This window comes from Mesocricetus auratus, unplaced genomic scaffold, assembly GCF_017639785.1.
Source record: "Mesocricetus auratus isolate SY011 unplaced genomic scaffold, BCM_Maur_2.0 Super-Scaffold_100026, whole genome shotgun sequence".
Classification (NCBI taxonomy): Eukaryota; Metazoa; Chordata; class Mammalia; order Rodentia; family Cricetidae; genus Mesocricetus; species Mesocricetus auratus.
The window spans coordinates 6,852,592-6,872,583 of NW_024429207.1; the positions used below are offsets into that span (position 1 = coordinate 6,852,592).

At 42.6% G+C, this 19,992-nt stretch overlaps 1 protein-coding gene across 3 annotated transcripts; it reads right to left on the minus strand.

Annotated features, from left to right (window-relative positions):
* Window positions 1-913: 913 nt before the first annotated feature.
* Rwdd4 (RWD domain containing 4) lies at window positions 914-19,892 on the minus strand. 3 transcript variants are annotated; one of them, XM_005066681.4, is made up of 8 exons: window positions 19,642-19,890; window positions 16,826-16,906; window positions 11,024-11,133; window positions 10,793-10,943; window positions 8,526-8,643; window positions 5,781-5,830; window positions 5,645-5,647; window positions 914-2,979 (listed from the first exon to the last, which is right to left on the minus strand). In XM_005066681.4, exons 1-8 carry the CDS (start codon window positions 19,663-19,665, stop codon window positions 2,947-2,949), a joined length of 570 nt encoding a protein of 189 aa, XP_005066738.1. In that variant the 5' UTR covers window positions 19,666-19,890; the 3' UTR covers window positions 914-2,946. The 3 variants fall into 3 exon arrangements, with proteins under 3 accessions (XP_005066738.1, XP_012966329.1, XP_040587761.1); XM_013110875.3 differs by lacking the exon at window positions 5,645-5,647 and having other exon boundaries at window positions 19,642-19,892; XM_040731827.1 differs by lacking the exon at window positions 19,642-19,890 and having other exon boundaries at window positions 11,024-11,129; window positions 16,826-16,895.
* Window positions 19,893-19,992: the final 100 nt, after the last annotated feature.

Below are 19,992 nucleotides of genomic sequence, written 5' to 3' on the forward strand. Positions count from 1 at the left end.
CTGGCAAAATTAACTTAAGAAGAATATATTCTGCCTTTATTTTTATGTTTTGCTTTTTCTGACACAGGGTTTCTCTGTTTAGCCACCCAAGCTGTCCTAGCCCTCACTTTTTAGCCCAGGCTGGCCTCAAACTCACAGAGATCTGCCTGCTTCTGCCTCCAGAGTGTTCAGGTTAAAGGCATGGGCCATCATACCCACCCGGCGAAGAATATACTCTGGTTCATGATTTAGGGGACAGTCTCCTGGGAAAGGCTCAGCAGTGACAGCATGAGGTCACATGCTCATGTCAGTGGATAACGAAGCAGAGAGTCTGGGGTAGAGTAAGGCAGCCTCCTCACATAGAACCCACAGCCCTGCCTACTGCCTTGAGCGAGGCTGGTTCCTTTTAAAAAAAGTTCCACAACTTTCTAAAACCCTGCCACTGGCTGGGGAACAGGTGTCCCAACATATATGAGCCTGTGGGGTCATTTCACCAGAGGGTAGGATTCGGGCTTGAATCCAGCTGCGCAGTAACTTTTGGAGACAGCATGTCCTGAGAGTATACATAAGTTTAAGATGCTCTTCCTCAGGGCCCTGGCTGGAGAAGGGGTCTCAGCCGATAAACACAGACAGACAGATTTGAGCGTAACTTCCAACATTCGGCTGACCCTGGACTTGGTCTCTTTTCTTCTGAGACTGTGCAGTTGAGGAAGTGCAAGCTGTCTTTAACTTCCAGATTGTAATTCCCAGTACTTATTTTGGGAACCCCTTATTTTCTTCTGAGCTCTTTTGGAATATTTCGTCTTTGAATACGACACTTGGATAGTTGTCAGCAGGAACACATATCACATACCATAAGATTATAACGTGGATTTATAAAGTTAGCAAGTCTTTCTGAAGTGACTTGAAACAAAACATATAGAAAAGAAACCACTGTGATTCAGACTTTATTGCTTATCAGTCATGTCATTCCATACAATTTTAAGTAAATAGACTCTGAGAAAATATACTGGGAGCATTATCAGATGTTGGCAATGTTGATGAAAGTGTTCAAGTGTTCACAGAAGGTAACAGGAGGCACCACCGCCACCATCTGCCCCAGAGATTTGTACAATTCATAGAAAAAGAGTAAAAATAGTTCATTGGCATATAACTAGCATAAGTCTTTGCAATCTAAGAACCACAATAACTCTGACCAGTGTAACAGTCTTTAAAACAGAACAAAACACCGTTTTTCTCCCATTACAAGACGTTTCTTAAAAAAAAAATCAAGATGACATTAAAACCTACATGAACAGAACCTTGAAAATAAAAGATGTCATAGTGGGTGTCTTCCAAGTTTAATATTAATCCAGGAAACAAAACGGGAGGAGTCAGCTCTCTCAATGCCAGCACACACTTTCACTGTACTATACTTCACAGCTCTACAAGTTCACTGACGCCAAGGGTAACTGGGGGAATTCATGGATACATCTTAGTCTGCTCTTATGCTACAGTAATTCCTTAAAAGTTAATTGTTGGTCTACACTACGCAGTATAACTTGGAATTCTAACAACATGGAAGCACACATAGTCACCGTAACTCACATACACAGATAAAACTACAGCAAGTTTCCTTTCTTAATGATTTTTAAAAACCAAGCAATTACAGCAGTTCAGCATGTGAAAGACTTGTATGTATATTATTAAAAAGACACAGAGGTTGGGATATTTGGATATTTGAAAAGTCACTATAAAAACAAGCAAACAAAAAAACCCACCAAAAAGCAAACCACCCACAAAAATCAAGCACCACTCCCAGGATTTGAAATGTGTTGTATGGTGAATTCACTGAAAGCTTAGTTACCAACAAAACATCACAATAGCAGATAATAGGAATTAAACTCACTGTCTCCAACAATACAAAAATTAAATATTAAGGCATCTTTTACTTATCCTGGCATATTCAGCAAAGAGAAGTATTTTAAATAAGAGCTAGCACTTACTCAAATGCTTTCTGTGTGTGTGTGTGTGTGTGTGTGTGTGTTTGGGGGGGTGCGGGTGCACACAGATGGGCTTTCCTGCTGAGGCCAGAGATCTATGTTACAGTCTTCCTCTATTGCTTTCTACCTGATTTATCTGAGACAGCACTTCCCACTGAACCAGGAGCTCAATGACTGAGCCAGACCGGTTGGCCAGCAGGCACTGGGGATCTTCCCATCTGCCTCCCCAACTCTGGGTTTCAGGCGCATGCGCGGCTTTGCATGTGTGTGTTGGGGATCTAAACTCCGGTCTTCATGCTTGCACAGCAAGCACTTTACCGATGGAGCTTTCTCAGCCCCTCAGTTCTCTTCTTAGATTCTTTTTATTATTCATAGAATTGAAAGCTCTCATGATCATACACCTTCACCGAAACCAAGAGAAAAGTATAGCTAGCTGTCAATTTAATAGGGGGAAGCAATTCGCTGCTGTCAAATGAGGAGAAACTATAAAGAGAGTCACGGAAAGCTCCACACTGGTGCTCAGATTGTTCTGAAGCAACTTCCTCTTCGCTATCTAAGCAGGAGGTGGTGGTGACTTAAGGGGAGACGCCTATAGTCATGGGTCATGCCATGGGATACCAGAGAGTCCGTACAGGGCGCTACTGAACTGACAGTGTGCAAGTAGCTTTGTTGGCCTTTAAAACGATCCCATCCCTTGGATCAGATGGCTAAGTCACCCCCAGCTCACTCCGCAGAGCTATCTACTGCCGATGATGCTCAACAGCCTCAGAAAGTACTCTAAACGGATGCACTTTCACCTTTTATTAAGACAAGTTTGTGAAAATAATTTACTACAACCAAAGCTCTTCGTGGACTCTTCATTGCTATTTTTATAGACACATACAAAAGCATTATGTCTTGTAAAAAGCCACTCAGTACCAGGAAAAGTAAGGAGACGTGTTGATCTGGGCTGCTTTTCAAGATGCTTTTGCTTTGACTGCAGGTGCTACTCATCGTCTTTAGAGCCAGTTTTGCTTAACTGTTAAGAAAAAAAAAAAAGACACCGGTATTAAGTGGAAGCAATGACATCGTCTGAGTCATTGTTTCTATCAGAATCAAAAAGTAAATAAGCACACAGTAGGAAATGAAGTTCACGTCCTGGGGCTTAAACTGTAAATGTTTCTACATGTAACTACTTTACACCTCTAGGCCATGTTACTTCTAACAGGGTTAAAAATACTCCAAAACCTGTCCAACAGAATAAGGCCGGGTGGGGGATTATCCCTTGCAGTTTTCTAAGAATGCAGATCCATGCAGATTCTTTATAGGAGGCATGTTTGTGAAATGACTGACATTCTTCTATTTTACCTTTCTATCAGCAGTCTTCTTTTTTTCACCCAGGCATACTTTTTACGGATAATATTCTATGAATCATGCTACCATAACGTCTAGTGCTTTCTTTGTAACTAGTGCTATTCTAAGTGTTTTGATGAATGCATATTAACTCAATATGAACTTTATTCTCTATCACAGTTTATTAGAAGTGTGGGCACTGAGACAGAGGTTGGGTAACTTGCCTCGAGGCACTCAGCTGTCAAGCACAGGAATGGCTTCAGACCCAAGGCAGTCTGACTCAGTTGTCCGTACCGGAGGTCTTAACAAAGCATGACACTGACAGATAATAAATTTTCACATTTATTGTGTGTATGTGTGTCAACATGCACACATGAGTGTTTGTGAGTGTCCCCAGGTGTCTGTGGAGGTGAGAGGACATCTTGTATGAGTCAGTTCTTTTCTTCTATAAGTGGGAGCTGGGGACTGAAATCTGGTCATCAGGTATAACAGCAAGTGCCTTTACCTGTAATGTGTACGTATGTGTGTGGTGAGGCCTTATAACCCCAGACCAGAAGATAAACTCTTTTCTAAATTTAGAGTCTTTTTAATGTGTGCATGTAATGTGTGTGTGTGCTATGCTTGTTCTTATGTGTTTGTGTGAATAGACAATCTCTTTAATAATTAAAAATAATTGCTATGATAAAACAATATGCCTTACAGATAACAAACTCTTAAACTATTTTTAAGTGTGAAGCCATAATTCAACAAATTTTGAGTTTGCTGTTTTTTTTTTCTGGAAAAAATCTTTGTAAAGAGTTGACAAATTTGGGAAGGAAGCAGATTAATTCTCGAACAACACAAACATGATCCTGATTAGGACAACCACTGTGGTGGTTTGGAAGAAAATGGCCCCCACAGGCCCATAGGGAGTGACACTCTTAGGTGTGGTGTGTTGGAGTAGGTGTGGCTTTGATGAAGGAAGTGTGTCACTGTGGAGGCAGGCTTTGAGATTTCATATGCTCAAGCTACGCCCGTTGTGGCAAAGTCTTCTGCTGCTGCCCGAGGATGCAGATGTCAACTCTCAGCTGTCTTTCCAGCGCCATGTCTGCCTGCATGCCACCATGCCCTGCCATGACGATAATGGACTGAATCCGACACTTAAGCCAGTGTAACTAAATGCTTTCCTTTATTAAGAGCTGCAGGGGCCATGGTGTCTCCTCACAGCAATAGAAACCCTAACTAAGACAGCCATTCTGCACCCAATAACTAAGACTGTGGAAGGTAGGTCTGCAAAGGCGGCTCTGTGTCTAAGAGCCCTTGTTGCTCTTGTGGAAGACTCGTGTTCAGGTCCCAAAACCCACACTGTGCAGCCCACAACTAACTCTAACTCCAGTTCCAGGGGATGTGACACATCCTTGTGGCCTTCACAGGCACCTACACATGGTGCGTGTACCAATAGGTGCACACTCATCAAAGGCTAGGGAAATGGCTAAGCCTGACAATCCGGGCTTAATCTTCCAGATCCACATGGTGGAAGGAGACAGCCAACCCTTCCAAGTTGCTCTCTGACCTCCACATCCACGCTGCAGCATTTGTGTACACACAAATAAATGAAGTAAAATGATCTTGGAAAAGAATGTGGGAAGCCATGGAAAGCAGGAGCTAAGAGAGGTAACAGTTTCTAAACATGGATTTTGTTAGACAACTAAAGATATTAAGGACTCACTGTTTTTAACATGGGCTATAGCTGCTGCATTTAGATTTAAAACTAATGTTTATTCATATAAAACTAACAATAAAATATCATACAGCAACCCAACCACTGTTTTTGTGTGTTTACATACATCATGTATGAACATGTATGAACATGTTTGTGTGAGCTTGTGTACATGGATGCCAGATGTCTTGCCTTTCTTGATTTCCACATTATGTTTTGAGACATGGCCTCTCACAAAACTTAGAGCTTGTTAATTTAGCTAGGTTTTCTGGGTAATGAGTCCTGGATTAGCCTGTTTCTGAGCCCCCCAGATGCAGGCCACTGAACCCAGCCTTTTATGTGGGTGCTGGAAATCTAAACTTGGGGCCTCATGCTCGCACAGCAGGCCCCTTAATGAATGAACCACTTCTCTAGACCCTCAATAATAACTACATTTCCTGAAAAGAGACTTAGCATGGTGCTGGCTTTCCACTTCTGCAGATCTCTTTATGACCCGGCTCAACAGGAGATGGCTGGGTCGGCATACATCTGTTCTGCAGCTCAGTGGAGCTGACCCAGGGAGGACATTGCAGCAGAGGGGTGAGAGCAAGCTTACTGGTAAGAACATCTAACCTGAGGAAGCAGAGAACGTGAAGGTTTCGAGAATACTTACATGCTGAGTCCAAACATGTAAACAGACATCCGGGCCATAACAAAGGAGGCAAGAAGGAAAATGGAAAACAGACATTTTGTTATTTGATGGCAATAACTATAACAGCTTTGAAGACTTGAATGTAAGTATGCTATACCTTCACGACATCAACCCAGTTCCAGCCTCGAGGGAGCTCTCCTTTGTGATCTAGAGGACAAAATCAGTAACTTTAGTGAGACTGACAGCTCTTTTGTAAATGAACTGATATCTTAGGAAATGGCATTTTTATACTATTGTATACACCAAGTAGATGGAAAGTGTGCATTACATGCTACTAAGTTGCAAGAAGCAGTTTCTCATTATCTTGGTGACCTTAAAGCAGCATCCTGGAGAAACCTGCAGAGTATTTGAGATGCGCCCCTTTAACACTTACTCCACACCCACTCAAGACAAAACCTGTTAAAAGGAAAAATGAGGGGTGTGGCTGACATACTGCTCCCTCGCAGGTGCAGAGTCCTTTTTCCTCTAAGGCCAAGGCTTATCTGAGTGAGAAATTGTGCTAGCTCACTGTTTCAGGAATCACACCACGGCACTTGGGTCCAAATAGGCGAGACGGTACTGACAAACGTTTGGCTTCAGGACTAAGAGGAGTGCAGGTTAGTTTATGGACAGATTGGCCATACTCTGATAAAATATATATTTCAAAAGGAACTTCACTCAATTGCTGTGGTTCTCAACATGCAGGTCTCGACCCCCACACACATATCAGATATCCTGCACATTAAATATTTATGTTATGATTCATACCAGGAGCAAAATGGAAGTAGTAACAAAATAATTTTTCAGTTGGGGAGGTCACTCCGACATGAAGAACTAGATAAGAGGAGGTAGCATTAGGAAGGCTGAGAACCACTGCTCTCTAGAGAATGCTTGGGACGAAGCTCATAAGGACTCAGATAAAAATGCAAAGTTTACGCTTTCAGCCTGATATTCAAATTTAAGGAAATATTTAACAAATAAACATTTTACTTAAGAATTCTTCAATATTAGGGCAACAAGATGGTCCAACAGATGAAGCGACATGCTGCCAAGCCTGACCACTTGGGTTCAATCCCTGGGCTGACCCCAACATTGTCCCCTCATCTCCACACATATGCCATGGTACACATGTGCCCACACCGACATGTATGTGCACAAAATAAATAAAACTTAAAATATAGTAACAGTAATTCTTCTATTTCAAACGGCTTGGCTTCCCTTATTCTTCATGTAGGCTGCATATATTATTTTATGAAGCCTTAAAAAATTTACATTTGAAACAAGTACTATGCAGATCTGAAAAAAATGCTCCAAAATCTGAATCTTTTTGGGTAGTTTTAGATTTTGGAACATTTTAGATCTTGACTTGTGGCTGGCAACGGAAACTATGAAAATTTCCTGAATCTGGAAGGCTCTGAATTCCAAACACTTCTGGTCCCAAGCATGTGGATAAAGGATATTCACCTGTATTAACTGTCCAGCAAAGCAATCAGAAACTAATGGTTTTCACAGAGTCAATTTTCATAGGAGTCCCATTCCAGATGCCAATGGTTCCGCTCTCTTTCAAACCAGCAAGAATCTTATGTCACAGGTTATGAGGGCACACGGTTGGACCATTAGTGTGGACGCCCAGGCTATCCCATTAAAGTTTTATTTAGAATGTAAGTTCTCAGTCACAAACTCCTACATTGCCATCTTAGGGAGATTAGGCTGCAGCAGGGCATCATCAAAGAGGCAGGGTGGGGAGACATTATTAAATGAACACGACCACAGGCCATGAGGCATGGCAGTAAGAGGCATCTCACACAGATGCTACAATATTCCAGAACGACAATCACCAAAACTCTAGAAAACAGGCTGCAATGGCTAAAAGTTTTTACTTCAGTTGTCTATCCTTTACTGCTGCCTGACATGAGGTGAACTATGCAGAGACTTTTATACCACAGTTAGAATTTCAAAATGTTCTTTAGGAGGACCAACACAGTGTTGGTTTCTTTTCATTTTACCACTGACAGATGTTAAACAAAAATAAACCTATTATCCCTTTATTAAAAAAAAAAAAAAGGCAGGGGCTAAAGAGATGACCCGGCAGTTACGAGCACCTGCTGCCCTTCCAGGACCAGAGACAGGTTCCCAGCACCCACATCACACAGCATCCTGCAATTCCAGGTTTAGGGCATCCAACCCCTTTTTTGAGCCTCCATGAGAAGTGTGCACGCGCACGAGTGCCCGCACGCACACACACACACACACACACCCCTCTATGTAAATGTCTGGGTACACACAACAATGTTCTCTTTTTCCCAAATTGGGAAAATTCAGACTGATGTCCACTTGCAAATTTCCAAGTTAGAGAAAAAGGAGCAAACATCACCGTTGATCCAGCTGGGGTTTATAACCCTTTTCTGAGAAGTCTGTTATCAGACACTGGGAATTCTTCTCTGAAATCTTACTGTGTAATTAAATTAACTATAGGCAAAAAATATGAAATTACTGTGCTAAGATGGGAACGGTGCACCAGATTGCAAGTGAAAACCACATTTCACACAGCTTTTAAAACACACACTTGTCACACAGGTACATAAAATCCCAGACAACATTACAATGTTCAGGCAGGACACGTGTTCTGTCCATTTTTCTAGTGTTCCTCAGTGGGAATGTTTATAATTACTTTGTGACTCATTTTCCTTTTTCCAAATGATGATCTCCTGACGAAATAGCAATAAATACAGTTTTTTTCTATTGTGACCAACAGGCCTCTGCTTTGAATGTTTCAAGAATAGGCTGAAGAGTTAATTCTGTAAACACACGCGCCCACATCGACCCACACCCTGTGCTAAGAAAGACAAAGAACAGTGCACACCTGTTTTATCTGCCAGCTTGCGTTTCTGAGCTTTGGAAAGTTGCTCTTTCTTGTCTTTTTTCTTACTTGAGGGGGCTGTGCTGGGAGTTTCAACCGAGACGATATTGTTTGCGGGTGTCTACAAGAACAGAAAAAGGTCTTGGATTAGACATCTCGAAGGGAGCGGTGGGTCTCTAACTGTACAAAATGAAAGGTGTCACTGCTGCTGTCACTTATTCAGTCGGGTGTGCTCATGCGTCACTGGCCTCACTCTCACAGAGGCTCTTTTTCAAGGACACAGCATTCAAAAGTGCAGTTGAATGGGACCCTGAGCAGGAAGTCTGATTGCCTACATCATATTGAAGACCTGAGGTTCCAATAAAATTGTCGAGATCACTGAGCTTTAGAAAAACCACACATCCCTCACAGATCTTGATAAGTAAAGTAGTTCAAAGTCCTTATAACTCCGAACAAAAGGCAGAATTGCACACCACTGTCATGGTACTTAATGGATTTTACAGAGCCTCTCAATATAGTTACTGACGCCCAATAAGCAGAGAGAGTCATCTTACACATTGAGACCGCCAAATTAATTCCTGACAATATGAAATTATCTTCAATGTTTATACAATCACAAGAAACAATCAGGAATAGGACTCATTCTGTATATAACACACATCAGATCCCGTACGGGTCTACCAGGTCCTCTAGCACAAGGCAATGAGGAGACTGATCGTTTATTAATAGGAAGTGTGCTAGAGGCCTCCGAATTTCATTATAAACACCATGTAAATAGCAAAGGGTTAAAAAAGGATTTTTCCATCACTTGGCAACAAGCCAAAGAAATAGTAAAAAGCTTTCCTATCGGCTCATTCTATAGCCAAGCTCCCTTATGAGCAGGCACCCGTGGCCACACCCAAAATGGGCGTGGTCAGCACCACAGGTACCTAGATCTCTCCCTACAATTCCCCTTTTAGTCTAAAGAAAAGGTTTACACTTGAAACAAAACTAAATTGTGTCAATATACAAAATGTCTTAAATATATGTAAAAGCATATAAACATAGAAGATGATAAGGATATTTATGCACCAAACATCATAAAAAGAAAGGAAACCTTACACGGTCTGACAAAATTGTGATATACAAATTATTCAAGAGAGGAATACAACTTGATCGTTACATCATACAAGAATCTATAACTATGTAAGTTGTCCATAGCTAATAATCACTGAGGTAAATCATAAGAAGATATAATAATCTATCTATATCCCATCCTAAGCATTTCTATCCCATCCAAACCTTAAACTTATCTGAAAGAGATACCCAAGTCTGAACACCTCTTTCCAAACTCAATCCTAAGCAATTGAAAATCAACCCTAAACAGGTGTAAATTATCCCTTAGTATCAACAGTAGGGAAGAAGGGCACTGTTCTTAGAACTATTTCCTGCTGAAATGGGATGATGATAACATCATGGGAACCTTTTCTTTGTGAGGTTTCAATGCAATTCGTGGTATATAACTTGGTGGATGATCTATCATTTTTCCTCATCCTGAGGTTTCTCCTGTTTGAACCGAATCTTGATCAGCTTTGATGGTATCCAGGGCTGAGGAGAGGGGCTCAGTCTCTCTTTCGGGGTTCTGGTCAGGTCTCAAAAGGCTGCAGAGACTAACCTGGGTTTTCAGTTTCTTGTGTAAGTAATTTCCCACAAAAAATAACCAACAACAGCCGGGTGGTGGTGGTGCACGCCTTTAATCCCAGCACTTGGGAGGCAGAGGCAGGCGGATCTCTGTGAGTCTGAGGCCAGGCTGGACCGACAGCCTCCAAAACAATACAGAGAAACCCTGTCTCATAAAACAAAACAAAACAAAACAAAAAAATAACCAACAACATCCTTATCCTGTGTACTGTTATATATTCATCTACAGTCTCTTCCTTCCTTTCTGCAGAATCTTACAATGTAGCCTAAGCTGGTCTTGAAATCACAGGCCTGCCCTTGCTTCCCAGTGCCAGGATTAAAGGTGTACACCACCACACCTAGCTTCACTTTTAATGGTTAGAAGTATTTCAATCTTTGCTGACGGGTAAAAGTTGACAGAACATAATTTCATTTTCCCCATTAAATAGAGGGAATCTAAGATTCATTGTTCTTACTTAACTCAAATGTAATTCTCTGTTTAAATCTAATGCAAAGTCTTCTAATTTTCAAAACAAAACCAAAACCAAGCAGCAAAAATTAATTAACAAGCCCAGACCAAAACCACCTGGCAGAATCAACCACACACTCACTGGTGTAGAATTCCCGGGATGGTGGTTCTCCATGAACTGCTCTTTGTTGTCCTTAGCGTATTCGAACAATGTGTAGGTCATGGCAGTGCCAAGGTTCACTTCTACTGCTTCCTGTAGTTTGGCTAAGATACTCTGTTTCACAGCTGAAGAGCTGTAATGCAGAGGAATCAAACTGTCAAGGGTAAGTGAAACAGAAGACAATGACAGAACAATGAAAACAAAGCTACTCACATGGTGTTGTTAAAAAAAGCGTTCATAGATATGACAGGAGGCGTCTGGGGATATGTCTCTGTCCAGGAAATCTCTATTAGGAAGGCTTTGGGATCACCATCTTCACCTATCTGAAGAAAAGGGAATCTTAGGCTTGAGGAAAGTAATCAAAAGTCCTAAATAACTATCTTCAAAATGACTCCTTCCAGCATTCATGTTCACACTCAGAAGCATAATATTCCGAGAAGCTCAGAGGTATTGGGGTAGGAACGACCAAGGAGGAGGGGAGTACAGGCAGCTTCAACTTTAGTCCAGTCCTGCTTCAGGCTGCATTACTGCTGACCGCCCAATCCTCAATCAGCTTTTCAATGCCAAGGATACACTTTCCATTTTTTGTTTCTGAGGGTGAAGAAGATAAGGCCTCAACTACAAGGAACAAGATGCCAATGCCAATGGAGCTGGGTGTGGTCACACTGGGAGGCAGAGGCAGGTGAATCTCTGAGCTTTGAGTCCAGCCTGGTCTACAGAGCTACACAGAGAAACCATGTATCAAAATTGAAACAAAAGACCGAAATGGACAAAAATAATTATCCACAAACTTGTAACAGCTTGTCTTAAAGATTTCCAACTGCTAAACTGCCACAGGAGAAAAGAACAGGGAAACTGATACAAGCTGTTCAAGTGGCAAGAGACCAGAAACGGAGTGTAACACTGGGAGAAGATGCCTCAGGGCCCAGAGCAATTCCTGGTAAGAACAGTTCCGTTTTGTCAACCTTCTACAGAGTTCCAGGACAGGCTCCAAAGCCACAGAGAAATCCTGTCTCAAAAAACAAAAACAAAAACAACAACAACAAAAACCAAACCAAGCCACAAAACAAAATTAACCATAAAAAGCTAAACTGGCATGATAAATATCACTGATATGTATTTATAAACACCCGTCTCGTTTCCTTATCTACGCCTGTAACATGTATGGTTTTTCCCACTTTGGATTTTTTTAAAGCATTTGGAAATAATGAAATGTCTAGTTATTTAGGGGTGAAGAAAATCCTTTGGATATCTTTTCTAGCCTCAGGACAACCATCCCACCCCCAAGAATTCAACATTGATATAAAAAAACTAATCTAATATATAATTTATATTGCAAATCCCCTGACCTACCTAAGGTGTCCTTTAATAAATGCCACTCCCACCCCAGAAATCTAAAATTCACTAAAGCTTTACTATATTTGGTTGTCATGCTTCTTTAGTCTACCTTAGTAGACCCTTCTCCCTGGCTTTTTAAGTCTTTTATGACATTAAGAGTCTAGGTCAGTTTTTCTGACTAACATCCCCAAATGTAGACAACTACTTCCTCTGTTCAGATTCACATGGATCATTTTGTGAGGAGAGGTGGTGTGGTAGCTCACGGGCATCCATCCGGATTCACCACTGGGAATAATTTCTTCAGTGTAGAGGTAATAAAGAAAATCTGTGCAGCAATAACACAGAACTACGTCACTACCCTGTTTCTTAGCAACCTTTGCCTAGAGACGTTAACATCTGTTAATAATGCTTGCCTGAATAAAGCTTTTCACTTCAGGGGCCTAAGAGACAGCTGGGGGTACGGTGGGGGGGGGGGTAGGGGGAGAAGTCACTTGCTGTCAAGCCTGATGACCTGAGTTTGATCCCCAGAGCCCACGAGTGGAAGGGGAAAACCAACTTAACAAGTGCTGTGGTATACATGTGTATACCTCGAACACACACACACACACACACACACACACACACACACACACACACCTGTGACTGACTCACACTGACGTGTCAAAAGGTTCCTAAATGTATTGGATGCTGCTTCTGTGTCTCAGCTTACATTGGTACAGAACGTAGCTGAAGGTAAGAGGGTGAGAACATGGGCAGAATGTAAATTATTTTACATTTATTTCTCTGGTGGGGGTATCCACTTCTGATCATTCCCCTGGATGTGAGGCTTCCTCTCTTGAGCACAGTTCTTCCTTTCCTTGACTTCCGGCTCTTCTCAAAGTCCTGGTACCAGGCGACTGTGTCTCCCTCAGGCTCAGGGCCCTTGGCCCCCACCCTTTGAGTGACAATTCACTGGGTGGCTTGTGCCTGTCTAGAAATCGACCCTTTCTGAATTCCTCGGGAGCTGTGTTATTGTCTATGCCTCCTTGCTTCCATTGGGGTGTTTTTGGGAGAGCCACTGACCATTCGGAGCCAGCTATTGTTGCAGGACCAGCAGCTGTTGGCCACAGAGCCGGAGGCGCAAGGATACCAAACATGTCTGGGTGATGCTGAGGTGATGGGAAAGATCAAGTGCTTTAAGCCCTAGGGAGTCAATTCGGATCCACCAAGGACCACATTTTGCCAGGCCCAGGAGGCACCTGATGGTTATATGGAGTCTGGACAGTGAAGGGAAACAGCCAGCTACTCCAGGACGTGGCTAGCACCCCAGCTCTCCCAGGTCCCCCAAAAATGAGTGATGGCCCCCAGGTCAGTAGGAAGTAGTCTTGAGAGCATGGCAACCTCATCCCCCCCTTACCTGCTACCCCTTTCTAACTCCTCACCTTTTGATAATAAATAAAAAGGGAGGGATGTTAGTATTCAGGCATCTGTACTGTTCTGTCCTTGGGGTTCTGACAGGAAATGCCCTCAGCTGCAGTCACTAAGAGCACCACCTGTGCACATTCACTGTGTTCCCTTTAAAAGACCTCCCACCCTTCTCTTTCTTTTTCTCCCTGTCTGTTCCCCCCTCTCTCCCCCTTTGCTCTCTCCTCTCTCCTGCTGTTCCTGTCTCTGGAGGCCATCTCTCCCCCTTCCTTTCCCCTTTTATGATCCCTTTCCCTAATAAAAAGCCTCAGCTTGAACCCTGTCCCATGGTGCCTTTCTCTCGAGCACCCTTTTCTTAAATTACAACAAGGCTGACTCAGATCTTAGAGAAGCCAGGTAGATAAGAAATGAGAGGTGAAAAAAGAGTTACAATGTATCCAGAGACAATCATTAAAGGGGGGAAAGATACTGAACAGATCTTTTATGAATCCCTTGTGCTTACTGAAGTTTGACAAAGTCTTCTAGAGGTAGTTCAGGACCAAAAGAGGACTTGGAGTGGCTGGAGAGCTGGCTTAGGTGTTACAAGCGCTTGCCTGTATTGCAGAGCACTGGGGCCGCGTTCCCCAAACTCCCCACAGCAGCTTACAACTTTGAGCCTCTAAGAGTACCAGACACAGCCGGGCATTGTTGGCGCACACCTTTAATCCCAGCACTGGGGAGGCAGAGGCAGGTGGATCTCTGTGAGTTCGAGACCAGTCTGGTCTACCGAGCGAGTTCCAGGACAGGCTCCAAAACAATACAGAGAAACCCTGTCTCGAAAAACAACAACAACAACAAAAAACAAAACAAAACAAAAACAAAAAAAACAAAAAAAAAGAGTACCAGACACACACACACACACACACACACACACACGATGCACATACACACAATACATCCAAGCCAAACACTTGCATATACAAAATAAAAATAAATAATTTTTAAGTGGATATTGGTCATAGAGCTAAGAATACAGCCATCAGTCTAAGGGCAAGAGAAGCCCAGGAAGAAACAGGTTATTACAGAGCTACTTAAATGTTTCAGACTGCTAACTAGCAGTTTGTTGAACTCGTGATTCAGTGTAAGAGGGAAGCTAGTGAAAGACATGGAGGCAGGGAAGTCATTTAGGAGCTGACTAAACTATTCAAGAACAGAGGGTCCAGCGGGGCATATCCCTGGCTCTCCTCCTCTGACTGTTGGCACAGTCTCTCACCATTCTGCATATTGTGCTCAATAAATAACTGATGTTGTCACTGGAGACATGTAGGAAAACATGGGAATTCTCTGGTAAAGTGGCAGTGGCTGGGAAAAAATCTCAGAAGGCAATTGGATTTAACTAGAAGGGCTCAGGTCTTAATTCCATCAAGAACGTTGGCCATCAAGAGTTCATTAGTTGTGATGGTTGATGTTGCCAACTTGATGGGAATTAGAATCACCATAGAAACCAACCTCTGGGCATGTCTGTGAAGGACTTTCTGCATTAGGTTAACTGAGGTGGGGAGGCCTACCCTGATGTGGACGAGACTCCACAGGCTGGGGTTAGGAGAGAGAGAAGTGGGCAGAAGCAATCAGTGTTCTCTCTGCTTCCTGACTTTGGGCACAGTATGAGCATCAGCCTCACACAGGATCCTTTGCCATGATGTCCACTGATGGACTGTACTTTCAAACTGCGTCAAAAGAAACTCTTATTCCCTTAAGCTTTTACATTAAAAAAAAACTTATTTGTCATCACTGTGTGCATGGGATTTGTGGGGGCCCACAGCACTACAGCTTGGCAGACTCGGTTCTACCCTCCACCTTTCTGTGGACTCTGGGGATCCAGTTCCGTCTGGCGAGTCTCTGGCCTGACTCTCAAGTTGCTTTTGTCAGGCATTTTGTCATGGCAACAAGTAAAGTAACAAGTATAGTTGTCATACAGATGGGGTCAGTACTAAGACAGTCGGCCTGGAGAACTGGGAATTGCTATGGAGCAGTGGTTCCCAACCCCATTTGGGGTAGAATCCTTTATACAGGGATTGTCTAAGACCATCAGAAAACATAGATACTTACATTATGAGTCATAACAGTTGCAAATTAGTTATGAAGTAGTAACAAAAATAATTTTATGGTTGGGGGTCACCACAACATGAACTGTGTTCAAGGTTCACAGCGTTAAGAAGGTTGGGCGCCATTGCTGTAGAGAATTAATTTCCTAGTTACATTTGTGAGTCTGAGGTAAAAGAATCAAGAATTTAAGGCTAGACTGGGCTACATGGTGATACTCTGTCTTAACAAACAAAAACTCATTTCCTATTATAGTCTACAATACAAGCAAATTTGAGGATTATATATCAACATCAGCTGCGGCAGGAGTTTAGGAAGGAGCCAGGTGGTGGTGGCACACGCCTTTAATCCCAGCACTCGGAAGGAAGAGGCAGGTGGATCTCTGTGAGTTAGAGACCAGCCTGGTCTACAATAACTAGTTCCAGGACAGCCTCCAAAGTCACAGAGAAACCCTGTCTCAAAAAAACAAAACAAAACAACAAAAAAAAAAGTTTAGGAAGCTAGAACCCAGGGAAGCTATCTTTAAGAAGCAGCACCAAGTAATACTTAAGATTTTTTTATCTCTAAAATTTTATAATCAAGTAAAATTGATTTTTAAAAAAAACGATATGAATTAGGCTGGAGAGATGGCTAGGTGGTTAAGAGCACTGGTTGCCCTTGCAGAAGACCTGGGTTCATTTCCCAACATCCACATGGCAGCTCACAATAGTCTATGACTAGTTCCAAGGGACCCAATGCCCATTTCTGGGTTCTGTGAGCACCTGGCATGTATGTGGTGCTGACATACTTGTCGTCAAATATCCAGACACATAATAAAGTTATATATATATGGTTCTGAATTAAGTTTTCAAATGTTATCAGTAACAAAGTCATAGTGAAAACTCTTCATTTAAATGTGTCAGGAAGCTAGAGCGATGTTGTTAAGAGCACATGCTGTTCTTCCAGAGGACCCCGGTTTGGTTTCCACCATTGGTGGCTTACAACTACCTGTAACTCCAGCTCAAGGGGATTTGATGCCAGATATACACATACAAGTAAAAAAAAAAATCATTTTGGAAAAAGAAAAGTTTCAGAAAACAGAGGGATATTGCAAAGTTAACACTGAGTTAGAAGATGGACACAGATTCTGCAGAGTCTCCACAAGCTCTTTCCCAGCACGGAAACGCATGGGCTCTACAGGCTATCTCTTACCCTATATTGAAATGAAACTGGACTCAATTCCCGGAAGCTTTCATCTCCTTCATAAATAGAACGTAAAGCTTCTAGTTCCATCTGAAAAGAAAAAAAAAAGCAGTGGATATTGTTTAGTGGCATATATGGATTAGAAAGAGAAAGTCTTTAGTTTCTCTTTCAAAATCATGCAAATCTGAAAACCATGGCTTAACTTATTGGCCCTAGACACTTATGACCCACCAATACGGTACAATTTATGCTTAACTTATTGGCTCTAGACGCTTATGACACTTGTGTACACCAAAACAGTCTTGACTGTCCTAGAACTCCATCTGTAGACCAGGTTGGCCTTAAACTCATGGAGATCCACCTGCCTCTGCCTCCTGAGTCCTGGGATTAAAGGTGTTCATCACAACTGCCTAACTCATGTCATTAATTTCATAGACAAAAAATGGTGAGGTTGACTTGTTCTCCACGTACAAATTTTAGAATAGATTATAACATGACACTTGTGAGAGTTTAGAATTCTTAGGATCCAACAAGCCTTACAAAGTATTACTAAATAATCCTTTCAAGCGTAACTCCCTACATTAGAGAAAGACACCAGACTCAGTCTATTAGGATTTTAGCAAGGCTTTACCGAACAGACCAGAACGAAACACGAAATAATAGTAAAGAAAAGCCTAGAAATCCAAACTGGATTCAAGAATGTAGTGTCATTCCTACCAAAATCTCTCTCCATATTTTAATTAACAACTTGGGCAGGAACAAAAAGAGGAGACAGGCTTGTCAAAAATGTGTGGGTGATAATGTGATGAGAAAATGAATCATGCTGATGAAAGAATAAGAACCCCCCCAAAAGTCTTTAAAATCAAGCTAATGACAATATTTGACAGCATAAGTAGACCTTGCATTTAATACCTAAGTATCTAAGTAGAGGATGGGAGATAAGCTGTTTCTATGCATCACTAAGGGGCATTGGCTGACAGTAAATCAGAAGACAGTGTGATCCTACAGTTTCATCATAAGAAAACGGACGCTCTGCTCACACACATTTAACTTCAGGAAAGCAAAGGAACGAAAAGAAAGGATACATGAAGAAAAGAGAACAGGAAGCACGTGATTACTGTTTTGTTTTGTTTTTCAAAGCCAGCATCTTCAAAACTAGGCAGGAAACTGTCTTCAAAAATCCAGACACCCATCATGAGGAAGAGTAGAATTTTATTGTTAAAAATGGAGAGACTTCTGGGTTCTACCCAGAAATTTCGATTCATTTGGTCTGAGCTGGCATCAGCTTCCTGTGGTGGTGGGCGTGGTCCATCAGCCAAGTTGGTAAAGTGTTACATTGGACTTTGCTGGGAGAAAGAAACTGTTTCCAAATTGACACATAATTGTATTTATTAGGGCTGGAGAGATGGCTCAGTGATTAAGAACACTGGTTGCTTTTCCAGAGAAACTTGTTCAATTTTCAGCATAGACAGGGTGGTTTATGGCTGTCTATAACTCCAGTTTAGGATATCCAACACCCTCTTGTGCCCTCTGTGGGCACCAGACATGCAAGTGTGCACATACACACATGTAGGCAAAACACTTATACATAAAACTATTTTAAAAATTGTGTTTATAGGGTGCAATGCAGCCCTTTGATAAGTGTACCTATCACACAATGATCAAATTAGGGTAATTACATATCTATCACTTCAAAGTTTTAATCCAAATTTATTTCTCAAGGAAACATTCAAAACTCTTCTATTTTGAAATACAAATGATACTTTTAAACTAGTGGTGCTACTGTGCGACAAGACATCAGATCTTGCTCTTCCCTAGTTAAGTTTGTATCCACTTAGCAGTCATTTCTCTTCCTCTTTCTATTCTCCGCCCTGAATTCATTAATGCTTTAGATTCATTGAACTGGTAAGAATATTTTAGCAGGTATTCAGATAGCAATTAACTTGTTGGATTTGGGGGTCCTTTACAGAGGACTTGTAACCTAGAGCTTTTGTTAACATCCACACTGACAGGATGCTAACTTTTAAGCAACGTATTCAAAATAGTGAATTACTACTTATCTACTACTACACAAGGACGCTTGTCTTCTAATCATTCCGTATTCCATCGCATTCACCCTGGGGTACTCTACTACTGTAGACCAAGCTTACTCATCTGGACGCATTATAGTTAGAAAGTTCAATGACAGATGATTTATAGCATCCATTCCTTCCAACTCTGTATCAAGATAACATTTTGCAATACAAAAAAAAAATCAAAGCACAAACTATACAAAATTGTGTTGAATTTTGAGCAAAACAATGCTCAAAACATTTCATTTCCACTCAACAACAGATTGACAAGTGATTTCACTAAGCATTATGGACAGAAACCGAGACATAAGGGTCATTTATTTCCCTCCTCAAGAAATGTTACTTCCTGGACCCCTCTCTACAGGACCACAGGTTTTCAGACTTAAAGGAGATCAGATTTTAAGACAGGATAACTACACATTAAGCGATAAGCCACACACGAGATTTAAGGACAGCCAAGTGCACAAGGGTCGTGGTCCAAGGACGCTCATCTTAGCAAGGAAATATGGGGATACCCCCGGGGTTGCAAAAAAAAAAAAGACAAATGGGGGGAACGGGAGGATGAATCCCACGTGACTCATTCACGCTTGCTGGCCTCACGGTTGACCGGTGCCATCTGGCAGGGGATCCGCCAACGTGGGACACCCGGGTGGCCAGGCTTGAGGGCTCTCAACGCAAAGGACACGTGCGGAGTCCCGGTGCCCCGCGTTGGGACCTGAGCAGGGACAGGGGTGTCCGGCCCTGGGTTCTCACCTCCTGGTCCTCGTTGGCACCCATCGCGCAGGGCGCGCAGCGTTGGCGACGGCGAAGAACAGGCGGGCGGCGGGCGGGAGGCCGGAGCACCCCGCTTCCGAGCCTCGGTCCGAGGAAAGCCTCCTCGCAGCCGTGGGTACGAGCTCGCGCGCTCCCGACCCTCGGCGGCGCCAAGCGACTGGCAGTCGGCGGCGGGCCAGGAACCCAGGACACCCAGACCTCTGAGCAGCCGCTGAGGGGCGGTCACCAGGAGGCCCCGCCCCTCTCACGATCGCTCCTCCTATTGGCTCCTTCTTTCTCCGCCCCCAACTCTTCCTCCTCTAGGAACTGAAGCACCTTCCGCGCAGGGAA

Excerpts from the sequence above, each read along its gene's own strand:
- Rwdd4 (XM_005066681.4), bottom strand. The coding sequence starts at position 19,665 with ATGGGTGCCAACGAGGACCAGGAG. Across the intron at positions 16,907-19,641 it reads GTGCCAACGAGGACCAGGAG|ATGGAACTAGAAGCTTTACG; the intron begins GTGAGAACCCAG and ends TTTTCTTTTCAG. Across the intron at positions 10,944-11,023 it reads GCTTTTTTTAACAACACCAT|CTCTTCAGCTGTGAAACAGA; the intron begins GTGAGTAGCTTT and ends TCTGCATTACAG.